The sequence below is a fragment of the Lithobates pipiens genome, unplaced genomic scaffold, assembly GCF_037356315.1.
Source record: "Lithobates pipiens isolate NorthernLeopardFrog02 unplaced genomic scaffold, aLitPip1_a1.2 Scaffold_3, whole genome shotgun sequence".
Lineage (NCBI taxonomy): Eukaryota > Metazoa > Chordata > Amphibia > Anura > Ranidae > Lithobates > Lithobates pipiens.
In genome coordinates, this window is record NW_027507790.1 from 36,931,512 (window position 1) to 36,947,456 (window position 15,945).

Below are 15,945 nucleotides of genomic sequence, written 5' to 3' on the forward strand. Positions count from 1 at the left end.
TTGTAAAGGCTTGTTTAAAAATAAATAACAAACATGTTATACTTCCCTCCTCTGTGCAGTTGGTTTTGCACAGAGCAGCCCAGATCCTTCTCTTCTCAGGTCTCTCTTTGCTGCTCCTAGCCCCTCCCTCCTTTGAGTGCCCCTCAGCCGGTAGCTTGCTACAGGGGGCACCCAAGCCAAGTCAGAGCTCCGTGTATTCATTCAGACAGGGAGCCCTGACCTTGCCCCACCCCCGCTCTCCCCGATTGACAACCGCAGGGTGCGATGGCTCTGTGTCAGCCAATCAGAAGGAGTGTCCTGGATGGCTGATGGGATTGTGGACATTGCTGGAGAGAGAAGGGGCTCAGGTAGGTAATTAGGGGGTTCTGGGGTGGCTACTACACACAGAAGGTTTTTTTTATCTTAATGCATAGAATGCATTAAAATAAAAATAAAAACCTTCTTCCTTTACAACTCCTTTAAGTATCTCACTATAGAATTCATGAAATAGAGCAAGTACAGAGGTTAGAACCTTGGTGGAAACCCAAAGTGCAGTTCTGTACCTAAAAGAATATGTTAAGAAACTAGGTTTAAAATGGGCCAACTGAGTGCCATTTTCTCTGGAAACTGAACAGATTTGAGTAGAAATCCTGGTATCTCCCCTTTTTAGGAACACTGGCTATAACCCCTTGAGGAGCTGTGCCAGGATGGAAGCCTGCTTGTTTTAAAGGGGACATTGGCAGGTTTGACAACTTGAAGCATGCAGAAGTAGAGGCCGAAATTCTAGCTTTTGGTCCCTGGATAAAACATCCTGGGCCCATATGTGTAAAATAACCTGGGAACAGGTGGCCAGACATACCCTGACAATTAGGGCATCTCCTTATTGCCAGGAGAACTTGCTTGCCAGTTTGGAGGATTTGGGAGTTCAGGACTTGTAGTGGAACCAGGCTTTGCTTTGGAGGCCTGGGAGAAACTGAGGTAGACGGTTTCCCAAGTACAGGCTTAGGCTTCTTTTGTTGGGATAAAAGGGTGTTCTTTTGCCCCGGGAACACCCTTAATAAAGAAGTCTAGGGATTTGCCAAGATCCATTAACACAATAGAGCAGGGCCATGGGCATGAGCTTGGTCCAAATTAACTATTTAAAGTTTGTTAAAAGCTGGAGATCAACTTTAAAGTACACCAAGGCAAAGCCTTCACTTATAGCAGCAATGGTCCTGAAACACCTTCTGGTCCCCACAAAGCAAATGGAGAAATTAGGAAGGATCCAGGAGAATGCCTCATCCAAAGAGCCGTTGGCTATTGGGTGAGTGCAAATCAGTCCTGAACCTGTAAAGCAATCTGTGGCCAACATGTTACACTGAGGGTTTCTAGGAGAGAATCTAACACGGAGGCCAATGCTTCAGGAGGACACATTACAGGCCAGCCTGTTTCTTCCTAGAAGCAGAGTCTGGGTACAGCCTCTGGGGCTAAGCTGAGGATCAGCCAATCTGGAAGCTGGAAAATGAGCCTCTGTGGTTTTGCAGCAACTGTAGAATTTTGCTGGAAGAGAAAATGTCTTAATAAAAAGCAGAAAAAGTAACAGCTTGGTTCTCTCAGAGTAGAAAGAAGACATGCATTCTTCTAAAGACACAAAAAAAAACTGAGGCATGATGGGAGTATATATGAAATATACATTTGGAACCTCTTTTCTGGTAAGCTATTATTCACATTATATATTTTATGCTTTGGCAGACATTTATCTCTCTCTCTTCTAAAGAAGCACTCTGACAAAACTCTAATTGGGGCAATCTCTGTTAAAATATGAAGGGCAGTGTTCCTGTAAAGGTATAGGTGTACCCTGTGTCCCAGGAAGTTACTATAGTTTTTCCAAAACTTGGACAGCCTCTGACAGTGTTTGTGTAACATGGCAGATGTAAAAGTGGGCGTCAGGTAGGGTTGGGGAGAAAATGCCACTGGATTCAAAAGCAGATTAAGGGCATGGCATTTTCAGGCATTGTGGGTCTGAAGAACAAAACCCACATAGATCTCTACTGAAAACATTTTAAGAAATTAAACACTGACTATGAGTAGCAATAAATCAACTACACAAAAAATAGATGACCAACATGTACCACAGTTCTACAAAAATATTCAGCTTATATTTGAATGTGTGAAATCATTTGAAACATTTACATTGCATACAATACAGCGGATGCATTACTGTGCAACTCCTTACCTGCTCTGTGAGTGGAATAGTGCAGTTTATATCTAGACGGTCTTCTCCTTCTAGTTTCAAAAGGGAATTTCCAAGCAATTTCTATGTAATGTAGACAAAAGAAAACAATCGTCCATTATGTCAGGGTGAAGAAAATTCCAGAAAATGTAGTTTAATTCCAATCTCATGGCAATGTACACTGCTTCTAGCAGGAGCTGTACCCATACAGATCTATAAAATCTCTGATTATCAAGCACCTGTTTCTGATCTAAAAGTGTATACATCTGGTCTTTAGAAGAGCAAAAAGGAGGCCTGAAGTGAATTAATGTATTACACTAGGGCTTACTTAACCCCCTCCTTCAAGACTGCTGAGAGAAGCCCTAATTCAAATACCTCTTCCTACATTCTTTACCAAACTTTTTGTCTTCAAACCTGACCCACCCCTTTGATTTCACCAGCATTTAACAAACATAAAAATCTATAAAAAAAAATATAAAAAAAGAGATAACATATGCTATTTACACAATCACATTCTATCTACTAGGAAGGCACAAAGCGACAGTGACACACAAGGATAGTGTGTAAAAACACTGGTCAGTGTAACAAGAACAGAATGCAAAGACAACAGAATTGTGTCAGAAGTGAACATAGGAATATTTACCTTTATTATCACCTCCAATACACTCATCCTGATATCATGAAAAGAGCAACACACAGTTAGGCCGCGTACACACGCGCGGACTGTTTGCCCAACCTTGTTCGTCAAACAGTTTCGGCAAACAGTCCGCTCAAAATTTGCATGAGCGGACTTGCCCACACACGAGCGGACTGTTTGACGAACAAGGTTGGGCAAACAGTTCGCTCAACTTTTGAAATGAACGGACTCGCCCACGTAAGGAGGAGGCAAATCCGCCCATTTCGAGCGCGTGTACAGGTAGGCGGGGCCCGCGAAGGAGACGTCGCGGGCTCCGCCGCCTGGAATGGGCTTAAAGGGGAACCCCAACGCCGAAAAAAATCGGCGTGGGGGTTCCCCCCAAGTCCACACCAGACCCTTGTCCGAGCACGCTACCCGGCCGGCCAGGAAAGGGGGGCGAGCGAGCGCGCCCCCCCTCCTGAGCCGTACCAGGCCGCGTGCCCTCAACATGGGGGGGTGCCTTGGGGAAGGGGGGGCCGCGCGGCCCCCCCACCCCAAAGCACCTTGTCCCCATGTTGATGAGGACAAGGGCCTCTTCCCGACAACCCTGGCCGTTGGTTGTCGGGGTCTGTGGGCGGGGGGCTTATCGGAATCCGGGAGCCCCCTTTAAGAAGGGGGCCCCCGGATACCGGCCCCCCACCCTATGTGAATGAGTATGGGGTACAATGTACCCCTACCCATTCACCTGTGAAATAAAGTACAAAAAAAAACACAACACAGGGAAAAAATATTTTATTGCACAGCTCCGGGGGTCTTCCGTCTTCGGGGGTCTTCTCACCGGACTCCTCCGCTATGTGTGTGTAGCTCTTTTGCTAGCGGAGGAGTCCGGCTTTCTTCCTCCCCGCCGCCGGCCTCTTCTCCCGACTTCGGGGGTCTTGTCCCCCTCTTCGGTTCTTCTGCCGGGCCACCGCGCCTGGTCCGGTGGCCCGGTCTTCTGTCGCCGTCTTCCGTTCTTCTGTCGCCGCCTTCGGTTCTTCTGCCGGGCCACCGCGCCTTCTTGTAGCTCTTTTACAGGCGGTGGCCCGGTCTTCTGTCGCCGCTGTCGTCGTCGCCGCCGCCGCCGCCTTCCGTTCTTGTTCTTCTTCTTGTTCTTCTTCTTCTTCTTCTCCTGGAGATCTTGACTCGACGAGCTCTCCGGCCGGAATGCCAGAGCCGCGCTGTGCGGTCACTTATATAGTGACAATGGGGCGGTGTCACATGGTATATGTCACATGGGTTGGTCACATGGTGACCCCGCCCCCTTACGATGTCATAGTCCCCATGTGACATCAACCCATGTGACCAACCCATGTGACATATACCATGTGACACCGCCCCATTGTCACTATATAAGTGGCAGCGGAGCGTGTCCCTGGCATTCCGGCCGGAGAGCTCGTCGAGTCAACATCTCCAGGAGAAGAAGAAGAAGAACAAGAAGAAGAACAAGAACGGAAGGCGGCGGCGACGACGACAGCGGCGACAGAAGACCGGGCCACCGCCTGTAAAAGAGCTACAAGAAGGCGCGGTGGCCCGGCAGAAGAACCGAAGGCGGCGACAGAAGAACGGAAGACGGCGACAGAAGACCGGGCCACCGGACCAGGCGCGGTGGCCCGGCAGAAGAACCGAAGAGGGGGACAAGACCCCCGAAGTCGGGAGAAGAGGCCGGCGGCGGGGAGGAAGAAAACCGGACTCCTCCGCTAGCAAAAGAGCTACACACACATAGCGGAGGAGTCCGGCGAGAAGACCCCCGAAGACGGAAGACCCCCGGAGCTGTGCAATAAAATACTTTTTCCATGTGTTGTGTTTTTTTTTGTACTTTATTTCACAGGTGAATGGGTAGGGGTACATTGTACCCCATACTCATTCACATAGGGTGGGGGGCCGGTATCCGGGGGCCCCCTTCTTAAAGGGGGCTCCCGGATTCCGATAAGCCCCCCGCCCGCAGACCCCGACAACCAACGGCCAGGGTTGTCGGGAAGAGGCCCTTGTCCTCATCAACATGGGGACAAGGTGCTTTGGGGTGGGGGGGCCGCGCGGCCCCCCCTTCCCCAAGGCACCCCCCATGTTGAGGGCACGCGGCCTGGTACGGCTCAGGAGGGGGGGCGCGCTCGCTCGCCCCCCTTTCCTGGCCGGCCGGGTAGCGTGCTCGGACAAGGGTCTGGTGTGGACTTGGGGGGAACCCCCACGCCGATTTTTTTCGGCGTTGGTGTTCCCCTTTAAGCCCATTCCAGGCGGCGGAGCCCGCGACGTCTCCTTCGCGGGCCCCGCCTACCTGTACACGCGCTCGAAATGGGCGGACTTTCCGAGCGGGAACAGTCCGCTCATTTCGAAAGTACAGCGGACAGGCCCACACACGGGCGGACTGTTCGCTCAAACACAGTTTCAGCGGACAGTTTTTCGGAATTTCCGAAAGACTTTGTCCGTCCAACTGTCCGCTGAAACTGTCCGCTGAAAGCCCACACACGGGCGGACTGTCCGCCCAAACACTGTTCAGCGGACAAGGTTGGGCGAACAGTCCGCCCGTGTGTACGCGGCCTTACACACTAATCCTGTACCAAGGAGGTTATGCAGTTTTGACACTATTGTTCTATTATGCTAAAAAGCTGAATTTCTGGCAAAACCGCTACATACAAATTTGAGACCCAAATTATGGGCACAGATTTACCTGCCACATGATCTTCTATTCTCTGCAACACGACTTGTGACCCAAAATCCCTACCAGACAACAAGCATGTTCCAAGACAGCACTACAGAAAGACCTGGACACACATTTTACTTGCCAACTGGACATTGAAGCAGTAGCAACACACCAATGAGCTCATTCGATTACTCTCTTTTTTCCTGTCAGCATTTACGTGCTGCAGAACCTGATTGGTTCCCCGTGTTAACACTCCCTTCCCAGGCCTGAGCACTGGTAGACAGGGGATTGCAGTAGGCCGTTAAAAGTAATTTTAAAATACTTACAATAGTTTAAAAAAAAAGTTAAAAATTTTTTTTTTTTTACACTATACTGTGGGTTACAGAAGTACTCTTAGCTTTGCATTCCTGTAACCCAAAGTCAGCTGATAGCAGGCTATTGCCTGCTATCATCTGACATTAGACATGCTCCAGGCTCTGGAAGGATCCTGACCATATTGTCAGGATCCACCCAGCTGCCTGATTGATGGTTGGCTCTGGCTCTCTATGTCCAGTTCAGAGTATGAGGCAGCTGTGCCCACCCCTGGCCAACCCCGTGCTCCAGTGAACCCTGAAGGGCAGAGCTAAATCAGGTACTTTAACCGGACTGAGAACTGAGAGATCAGCAAGCATGTGATTGTCTTAGAGCTCACTTGGAATAATTGCAGCATTAAGGTGGGTATGTATGTTTCTTTTTTTATAACCTCAAACTTCTTTCAAAGCGGAGTTCCGCCCACCCCAGCAAAAAATGTAAAGTCAGCAGCTATACATACTATTAATATTAGGACACTTACCTGTTCTGGAATCCAGCGATGTTGGCACCCCACCCAATGTTTCCATCGCCTCTTGGGTGCTGCCGCCACCTTTCGTTGTAAGGGTAACCGTCAGCCTTTCGGCTTCACTGCTGGCTCCCTACTGTGCATTTGTGATTGCTGTGCTTTCTGAATAGCCTGGTGACTGGGAAAGAAGGGGGGCTGAACTTCCAAGTGATCTCATCATGGCAAGATCTCTCAGAAGTGGGGATGGGCTAAATGTGGCACCGGAGGGGGGGGGGAGGCAGATAAGCGGTGCTTCCACATTTGCGTGGAACGCCACTTTATTAAATATATAATTTCAATAATATTCTGTGTGTCTGAAATACAAGAAATATGTACTATACGATATTATCTAGCAGGCTGCGAGAAGTACCATTTTGTTCTTTTCAAAGGCAATGTTTTTTTGTTTTGCAAATTATTTTATATTTGAATTTTTAAGTATATAAGGTACAAAACAGAGCCTTTATGAGAATACAAAAAAAAAAAAAAACAGCAAAAAATTAAAAGTAAAAACAGATATAAATACAAACAGAAGCAGCCTGGAACTATAGCCACTCAGATCAGGCCATAAGCAGATTAAGTATACAGAGAAGAGGACAGCTCATTGAAGCTCCTCTTAACCCTTGTACACACTGTCAGAAAGTCCGACGGATAATGTCCGATCGGACCACGTTGTCGGATAATCCGACCGTGTGTGGGCTCCATTGCACTTTTTCCGTCGGAATGTCTGGCCAACAAAGTTTGAGAGCTGGATATAAAATTTTCCAACAACATGATCATCATGGTTTGTAGAGAATTCCGATTGGACAAAGTGCCACGCATGCTCATATCAAATTACAAGACCAAAGCTATTGGCTACTAGCCTGAACGTAGTCCCATTGTAACTAAACGTCATCACGTTCTGAAAGATTGGATTTTCCGACAACTTTGTCCGACTGTGTGTATGCAGCACCAGTATCGGACAAAATCCGTCTAAAAAAAGATGGATTTTGTTGTCGGAATGTCCGACCGTGTGTACAAGGGCTTAGAATTAATACTTGCTCCAAATTTCCCAGTATCTGCTCCCCTACCAAAATCCAGGGGGACCTCAGTTTCAAAGAGGGTCCCCAGGTCAATCCCATATAAACAATAAGGATTAATCACTGCAAATCAAGCAAAAACTAAAATGGGAGCTTTGTTGGCTGTAAAGGATAGGAGGATTTCCTTCCACTTTAATATCTGTCAAATGTGTCACCCTACAAGAATTCATCCACAGCCTTAAAAAAAGATAGCTTAGCTTTAGCATTGATGTCACTCGCTATATGATTTTTAGTTTAGTACGGCTACAGTTTGTCTTAAAATGAAGCAGAAATTGTTATAGCTAATTTTTTCTTAAAACAATATTCACAACTGTGTCCAAATGATATGGACATGTGAGTTGAAGGGAAAAAAATATTTACTAAATAATTACTAGTGAAAATATTTACTAACCGGTCAAACAAAACAAAGTAATAAAACAAACATTAAAAGACCAAGCTTCGCACCAGATAATGTCAAAAATGTACTGCATATTTCAGTTTTCCATAAAATCTGGCAGTTTTTTCCCTTTCTGACCTCATTTTGTTGCAGAGTCACCTACATTACTGTGAAATGATATCTCAAACTACCAGTAACTATATAAAGTTGCACCTTTGGTGCCCACACTGAAGCGTTTTGGTGCTTATTGTGCAGCCCTGTGCCCCTGCAAGACAGTAGTCTGTTTTTTCCTTACCTAGGTAAAAATCTATTAGACTGCCTTCTAAAACAAATGGTTTAGTTTAGTGCACTGTCCCTCCCTTTCTTCTTTTATGCCTTTTTTTCTCTAAACTTTTATAATTCTTGCTAAATATCAAATGAGACATGAAAGCATTTTTAAACTGCGAAATTTGTCTGACTGTTTAGATGTTGAATTTTAAAAGCAGCGGCAAGCCTGCTGATCTCCCAGGTTTGGTAATTGGACAGAATAACGCTGCTTTTAAAATTCAACATCTAAACAGTCAGACGTAGTTCTGAGTACAGTATTACACTACATAAACTCAGTTTACTGTTATAAATAAGTGTGAAATGCAAAACTCCAGTAGGGTGTAACAAGATGTCCGCTTGCCTCCTTCTTGAATATCCTTATTGTGGAGCAGTGCTGGGTGTAGCAAGATGGCGGCCACGAAACGTCACTTCCGTTACAAAGTCTGACGGGTCACCTAATCTGACGAAACACTGGCAAGCAGTGGTGTGAGTGTGTCTGTCTGTATATGTGTCTGTATATACAGTATGTGTGTCTGTAAATCCAGAAAGTGAACAGGCAGCAGCTTCAGCTTCCCACAGTTAAAATGGCTGCAGCCAGACTTAGTGTAGGGAGATTTCTGCAGCATATTTGGCAAGTACAGAATCACAGTATATATAAAATAGTATGCAAAGTGGTTGGTGGAATGCTTCAGAATGGCAGATGTTTTTATTACAAATTATGTGAGCAGACTGTAATATCCACTTTTTTAGGTAACTCTATGCATAAACTTAAGTTAAAAAAGAACGCAGTAAGTTTAGCACTGCCAGCATTTTACAATCTTCTTTGTTTCTATACTGATGCAGCAAGCATGGAAATAACAAATTAACTATTCTGAGATCTGTTTTTATGAATGAATGTGATGTAGAAAGCTAGAGATTCAGATAGAAAATACATACCTCATTTATTTGTAGACGGCATTTTTGTTTTAGGATTAAGGGCCCTTAAACAATTTTATACAGAAAGCTAACTTTGAGGAACTCCTACCACTTACCGCATCAGCTTCTGCCTTTTCCTTGGACACTCTCCCGCCAGCAACCACAGACTCCAAGGCGCTGACCCAACGCTGCTTGTCGGGAAAACTGGGTGCTAACAGATACAGTGTGCGCCCAGGCCAGCAGGTGGTATGCGGATGAGACTCCACCTTCAGCACATATGGCACATCTAATCAAAAGAAAATAAACGTGCGTTCAAAAACTGACCATTTGGTGATTTTTTGTTTAAAAAAATGAGGACTAGAATATAAATATATACACACAGAATTTCTGCCCCAAATAAGCAAGACATAGGATGTACAGGCAAATAAATATTTACCCATGTTCTGCAATGATGGATACTCACCTGACTTGGCAGTGTTTACTAGTTCTGTAGATCCTACAGCTCCATGAACTGTGACATCACCATCAGGAAGACAAAGTTCAAACTCCTCAGATGGTCTCTGGTTGCCTATGTGCAAAAATATAATTCTTAACATTCATGAGTTAACTTTGCATGATTGTAATACAAGTAGCCACAAGCTACATCATACATAATAAATAAAATATAAAAATACAAAAAATTAATAAAACTTAAATGGAAAGGTTGTCACTTGGAAGGAGTAACACAATTACATATTAGACTACTTACAGTCATAAGAGTGAGGGTTACATAAGGCACTCCAGCTTCAGACCCATAGAATGAAGACCCTATCCACAGTATAAAATAAAAACAAAGTACCAAAACACACCTTCTTTTACTTCAGAATCATATAATAAAATCTTTGTTCCTTCTAGCACAACATATTTTCTGTCCCAGCCTTGCTGACCACGTTTATTGTTTCTAGAAAGTAAGAGACAGTTAGTATGAAACATTTCTTTAAAACAAGGCCTAACTTCTTTGCTGCTAGATTTAGGATTTTTTTTTTAAGCCTAAGAATAAGTTTGCACTTCATTGTACAATAAGTCATATTATTAAAGGTACAAACAGGGATTATATGAAGGTACAAAGAGATAATATAATGATTTAAGACTTATTATATTAACCCTTTTTTAAACTGATGTTTTCATTAATTTTATTCTAACAAAATATATTCACACATTTTTTTATTCGATAGAAAGTGGTCACCTTTTGCAGATAAAACCAAACACAACAATCTTTCCACAATGAAAATCAAACATGGATCAGAAAGCTTTACCTAACATTTATACAGATGTTCCTACAAATCAAAAAAAATTGTCTGTCACCAGAACTGGAATACAGAGGACATCTTTGAAAAAGGATACTAGTTCCTGTAATCCTGAAGACAACCAGGGAATTCCTAATTTTGGAGGTATTTCCTGTCACTTCCTGTTTTGGCTATGGGACAGGAAATTAAGAGAAATCTCCACAATGGAACCCAAACGGCAAAAAAAAAAAAAAAAAAAATAAGATAAATTTCTCTTACTCTATCTAAAATGAAAAAAAAAAAGTAGTGCCAATGCAAAACCTTAGTCTTGTGCTAGCCATTCTATGGATTTAAAGTCCAACGTTCCTTCCTTTTGAAGCAGCTGAGAAAGGACCAACTGGGTAAAGACTAGGGGATGTTTGCATGGAGTTGCATAATTCTGTAGTGGGTCGTTTGATTCACGGAGCTAGTGCATGACACAGGCTCTGGCTCCAGCAAATGGGCACAGAGCACTACTCTTTCTCAGCTGTGTTTGACTGTTGGTATCACACATTGAAGAACTATACTTTCCCCTACTTGTACAAAATTCCTGCATGATAAACCAAAGGTTCCAAGTTTTTTGTCATCGGCCCGCAAGTCCATTTTCAATCTACATTAGTCCATACTGGTGGTTAATTCCCAATTCAGCCATTTTAGCAATTACTTTTTTACTGACCCTCAACCAGTCAACCCTTCAGCTCAAAGTATTCTCTTCACAATTAAAAGTTATGCTTGCACACTTCCACCACTGTTAAGCTGGTTTCCTGTGAGGCGTCAATCATGCAAGCTTTTGACTTCCAGACATGTGTTCTGATTATGTTGTGGCTTTGGGTCTACTAGATCTGTTCCTTTCAGCGTTTATTCCAGTTTCTAAGTGCCTTTGGATGGGTCTAGGACAGTACTGGACTTTCTTTGTAAGTTTTCTAAAGAAAATATCTACACCTTTCAGGGTTATAATATTTAGTCAGTCTTCGTTCGTTAATTGCATTTTCTCATTATGAGAGCAATATACTAACTACTGCATTGCATTTCTTTTCCAAATAGTGCTTTAAAGGGTGTGGTATCATAGTTTGTTTCAACGTTACTTTTCCACAAAGTGTTTTTATGGCTTGCTGTGTCCCTAAAGTGGTGACGCTGAAAGCACGTTGGCCTAATATGGCCATGCCACAAGCATATGCCCCATGGGGGCTGAGTAACTGCTTTTCTTTCAGTTGACCTTTAAAAATAAATGCACTTTTTGTTTTACAGGTAAAAAAAAAAAAAAAAATGTTAATTGCAATTGAGAGGAAAGCACTTTACTACACATAATCTGGTCTTGGCTGGCCCTAAAGGATAAGACTTTTGGACGGCAGTGTTTACAACAATACACAAAGTGACAGGTGTGTCTCTTGCAGGAGATCCAGCGGCATGTTTACTTCACGTTACCCTGATGTCCATCAAACGCTGCAAAAACTCTCTCCTAAAACATCTGCTTAACACAGCTAAGGCATGTATACACTTTCACGTGGAAGTAATCTCCACCCAGTATTGCACAATGGCTGGATTATGTAGCTGTCAGCTGATGTCAGAGAACAAAACAGAAAAACATTTAAAAATCTGGACCCCTTGGTTCATATACATGGAATCTGGGCCCTCATGAACGCATGGGGCAGAAGGCCTCCGGAATGGGAATTCGCTGAAGCTATCCCTACCCTCCCTTTTTTTTCTCTTTCCTAATCCATTTTCCTCTCATTTTCATACCCTCTTTTTTCCCCCCAGAAAACAGAGTCAGAGCAGTGATAGCACTTCAATATTTGAGCCTGTTCTCGCTCATACATATTTAGGGTTTAAGTGCAAACGTCTCAGAGCTTTTGATCTTCCTCTCCTTTGAAAGAAAAGATGTTTAACATCCAGTAATGTTAGTTTCTGTAACCGTTTGCTCTGCTCTACTGGAGTTTAAAAATAAAGAATTTATTTTTCTTAGGAGCATGTAAATCATTGCATCTGGAATCAACAGATTGCAGGTGCAATGTCAGGCATCTACAGATGGTTAGTATAACTGTCTGCTTGCATCTCTGATATGGGCAGCCCAGAAAGCTCAATGGACTATGACAGCAATTGCCAGCGCTTCCTCCCAGTTCATTGAGAACTATAAGTCAACAGCCGCAATAGCTGACAGTACTTGTAGGTATTCACTCACAAAACTCTGGATGAGTGATGGGGCCATGTGGGCGGAGCCCTGAATGACCACGTTAATTTCAAACAGTGACAGCAGGTGCAGTGAGAAGTTCCCTGGCCCACCATCACAGGGAAGGGGGCGATCAAGGGGAGAGCTGCAGGAACATGGTACACCATAAAAATGTGTGGAACATATCACATTTTTTAAAAGTGAACTTATCCTTTAAACAGTTTTTTAACAGCAGGAGGTAAGGAGTTCCTGGAATATATTCAGTGAAATGTAGCAGACAGCTTAAACTGCTGGTTGCACATCAAAATACAAAAAAATAAATAAAAAAATCATATGGAAATTGAAATATTTATCTAACTATAAATAAAAAATATTTTTATCATTATTTATTTAGTCCTGACAAAAACATGAAAAAGGACAGAAAATATGTTCCAAGTTACTTTTAAAAGTTTGTATTATATTTTTTAATTGTCGTATACATTTTTTTTATATGGGATATTTATGGGTTCAATAGTCTGCACAGTGCTTCACAAAATGGAGAGAGACAGTACAGTTACAATTCAAAACAAGAAAGATCACATAATCCTGGTCGTTAGAGCGTGTCCTGATATTTTATAATCATTTGTTTATTCCTAAGTAGCGCTAGGGATCTAAATATTGATCTGCGTGCATGCAGTGTATTTTATACCTTGGTATCTTCATCCAGCCTTCCAGTCGCACAGAACCGTTTACATCCTTCATCTGCATCCCTGGGGAGTTCATTTTCTCTCTGCAGAAGGCCTCGTTGAAATGTGAAGCATATTCTGCAGGAAGGCCACACGTAGCTGGGAGGCAGGAGGAACACTTTGGGTGACACATGACCTGACATTCTTACAGAAAAACAAACAGAAATGCAGGTTAACAAATCTGCCCAGCAAGTAACTAGATGGGTCCACACACCGAGACAGCTGTCCTCATTAGCATGGCATATGATACAGCAATCTCAAATGAAGCGTGACTTACCTAAACATTTTGCACCTTGTCGCCCAAAGTGCACAGTATCCAAACACACAGAACATTTGGCTGCTCGCATTGTGAGCCCAACATTAAATCTGTGAGGGATATTATGATGCATTCGTTCCTTAAGGCGGCGGCTAAACTCTAAAGAAAAAACAAGAAAATAAAAGTATAAAAATTGCATGCATTTGCAATATCTGAAGGTATATTTACATAAGAAATATTATCATGGGTGAGTTTTTAACCCTTGTTTTGTCTCATTGTGTTAAAAACAGTTTAATAAGCTTTCTGGCATTATTTGACACTACATAGTTTAAAAGTGTATAAAAGACGTAACTCTCTTTTTCTCAATAATCTGAGTATCCACAAACCCCTTTTAAATGACCTTTATATAACCAGGTATAGTCAGTCTCAAACACACCCACTATAGGCAACTTCCTTTTTGTCCCTTTTCTATAAAAAGTTTGACTGTTGATGCAACAGTATTAGCTGATGTAGCACCCTCTAGTGCTAGAAGTAAAAATTGTTTTTTGTTTTTAGCACAGGTAAATTAAAGGGGTAAAAAAGGGGTTGACCTTGAGCCTGGGCTCGGGTGTAGACAGGACCCTCTCAAGACACACAGAGGTGTCCTGGACAGGAGGCATGGGTGCGAGGAGAGGACAGCGGGAGAAAATTGCCAGGCAAGTTATCAGGAGGAACAAGGAACAGTCAGGAGGGCTGGGTAGTGACAAAATGTAAGGAGGACTGGGAGGCATGCCTGAGAGGACTGGGTGCAAACAGTCTGGGGTGGGTGCAGAGCCAGTAAGGATGACTGTGGTGGCATGGGCAGTGGAAGGAAGCAGCTGCAGCCAGGAGGGCTGGCAGGGCCTGAAGAGGTGGTACTGGGACCAGTAGCCACGTGGGACAGCTAGCACTACCATATTTTGCTACACCATAGGGGCCTTGCCTGCAAAGGGCATTTTGCTTTGGTCCTGGCTGAGCCACTGCCGGGCCTGCAATTCAATGCTAGCTGGTCCTGGGAGTTGTAGCTCTACAAGCAAGTTTGTGTTAGAGGTAGAAGAGGAGAAGTGTGTGTATATACCGGATGTATATAGTTATGTCCCTGAAGAATTCTTATTAATCACATGGGTATCCCATATCCAAGTTAAATCCCCTCAATAAAAAAAAAAAAAAAAGTACAAGGACTATTTCTTTACTGCTGCTATGTCTGGAAATTTGTGTGCCTTGCTGTGCAGGGTGAGAGATAGACCACAATCACAGGCAGCCCCTACAGGGGTACAACTACGCTGAGATAGCAGACCTATGTATATTATGATTTTTGTAGATGCCATAAAATCTATTTATTGGAGTCGACTGAGGGACACAGGAAGACTTAAATCTTCAGGTTATACTGCAACCTACTGGAGGATTGGACACTGGTAAACCGGGAAAAAAAAAAGAAAAAAGTAGGCCATCCCTCCTACTACCAGCATGCCTCAGTTTTGTAGCAAAGCAGTATCCAGAACATGATCATAACCACAGAGGGATGGGACCTGTGTTTCTCAATGGACTCAAAAAAAAAAAAAAAAAAGATTTTATCGTGAGTACAAAAATATTTTCGCTCCCATTCATTGACGGACACAGAAAGTCTTAAATCTTTGGGACATCAACAAGCAGTCTAAAGGGTGGGGAACCATAGAAAAATGCTAACAGGCCCATTTAAAAACCAGCAAAACTGGGGACTACCACCCCCATGTGGTGTAGCTGCTCAAAGCTGGCATCAAGTTGCTGAAATATTCACCTGTTGGGCCCTGTGAGAATGTGTGAACAGAAGAACAAGTAGTAGCCTTGCAAATCTGAAAAACAGTCGTCTAATGCACCCTTTCTCAACCGGTGTGCCGCAGCACACTAGGGTGTCGCCAGAGGTCCTTAGGTGTGCTGCGGGATCAAGGGAGAGAAGGGCTGTCAGAGGAGCCCGATCTCCCTATCCCCTGCCTTACTGTACATTGGCACTATGAGGAAGCTCCGTCAGTTTTAGCAAAGTGAAAGTAAAGGGAAGGGGAGTGTGCTGTGCTCTCTGCTACTCCCTGCTGCGCAGTACAAGGCTGTGTGAAGGAAAGGTACTGTGCTAGAACTTTTAAAAGGGCTTTATACGTGTGTGTATGTATGTACATGTGTGTTTGTGTATGTGTGCGCATGTGTCTGTATGTGTGCATGCGCATGTATACATGTGTGTTCATATGTCTGTATGTTTGCATGTATGCGCATTTATATGTGTGTGTGTTTGTACGTGTGTGTTAATTTTAATCCTGACCCCCCCCCCCCCATTCCTGTATTGTCAGAACTGCTTTTTTAGGGCTTGTTTGTGATAGCAAGTACTGCCGCTCCTCTGAAAAGCAATCCATGCTCAGATCGCATTTCAGAGGCATTTGGCAGGCGGTAAAGAGGCAATATGTTGCTGCTTCACCACCTGTTTTAAGCCCGTA

General features: G+C 43.7%; 1 protein-coding gene across 6 annotated transcripts in view; it reads right to left on the reverse strand.

The window, feature by feature from the left end:
* CIT (citron rho-interacting serine/threonine kinase) overlaps nucleotides 1-15,945 on the reverse strand; it is a 257,696-nt gene that overhangs the window by 37,649 nt on the left and 204,102 nt on the right. For all 6 annotated transcript variants that reach the window (XM_077461438.1, XM_077461435.1, XM_077461436.1 and 3 more), the window contains 6 exons: nucleotides 13,487-13,624; nucleotides 13,173-13,353; nucleotides 9,862-9,953; nucleotides 9,477-9,581; nucleotides 9,130-9,299; nucleotides 2,195-2,275 (listed from right to left, as the gene is read on the reverse strand). In XM_077461438.1, coding sequence (XP_077317564.1) covers nucleotides 2,195-2,275; nucleotides 9,130-9,299; nucleotides 9,477-9,581; nucleotides 9,862-9,953; nucleotides 13,173-13,353; nucleotides 13,487-13,624 — 767 coding nt within the window. The remainder of the gene's footprint in view (nucleotides 1-2,194; nucleotides 2,276-9,129; nucleotides 9,300-9,476; nucleotides 9,582-9,861; nucleotides 9,954-13,172; nucleotides 13,354-13,486; nucleotides 13,625-15,945) is intronic.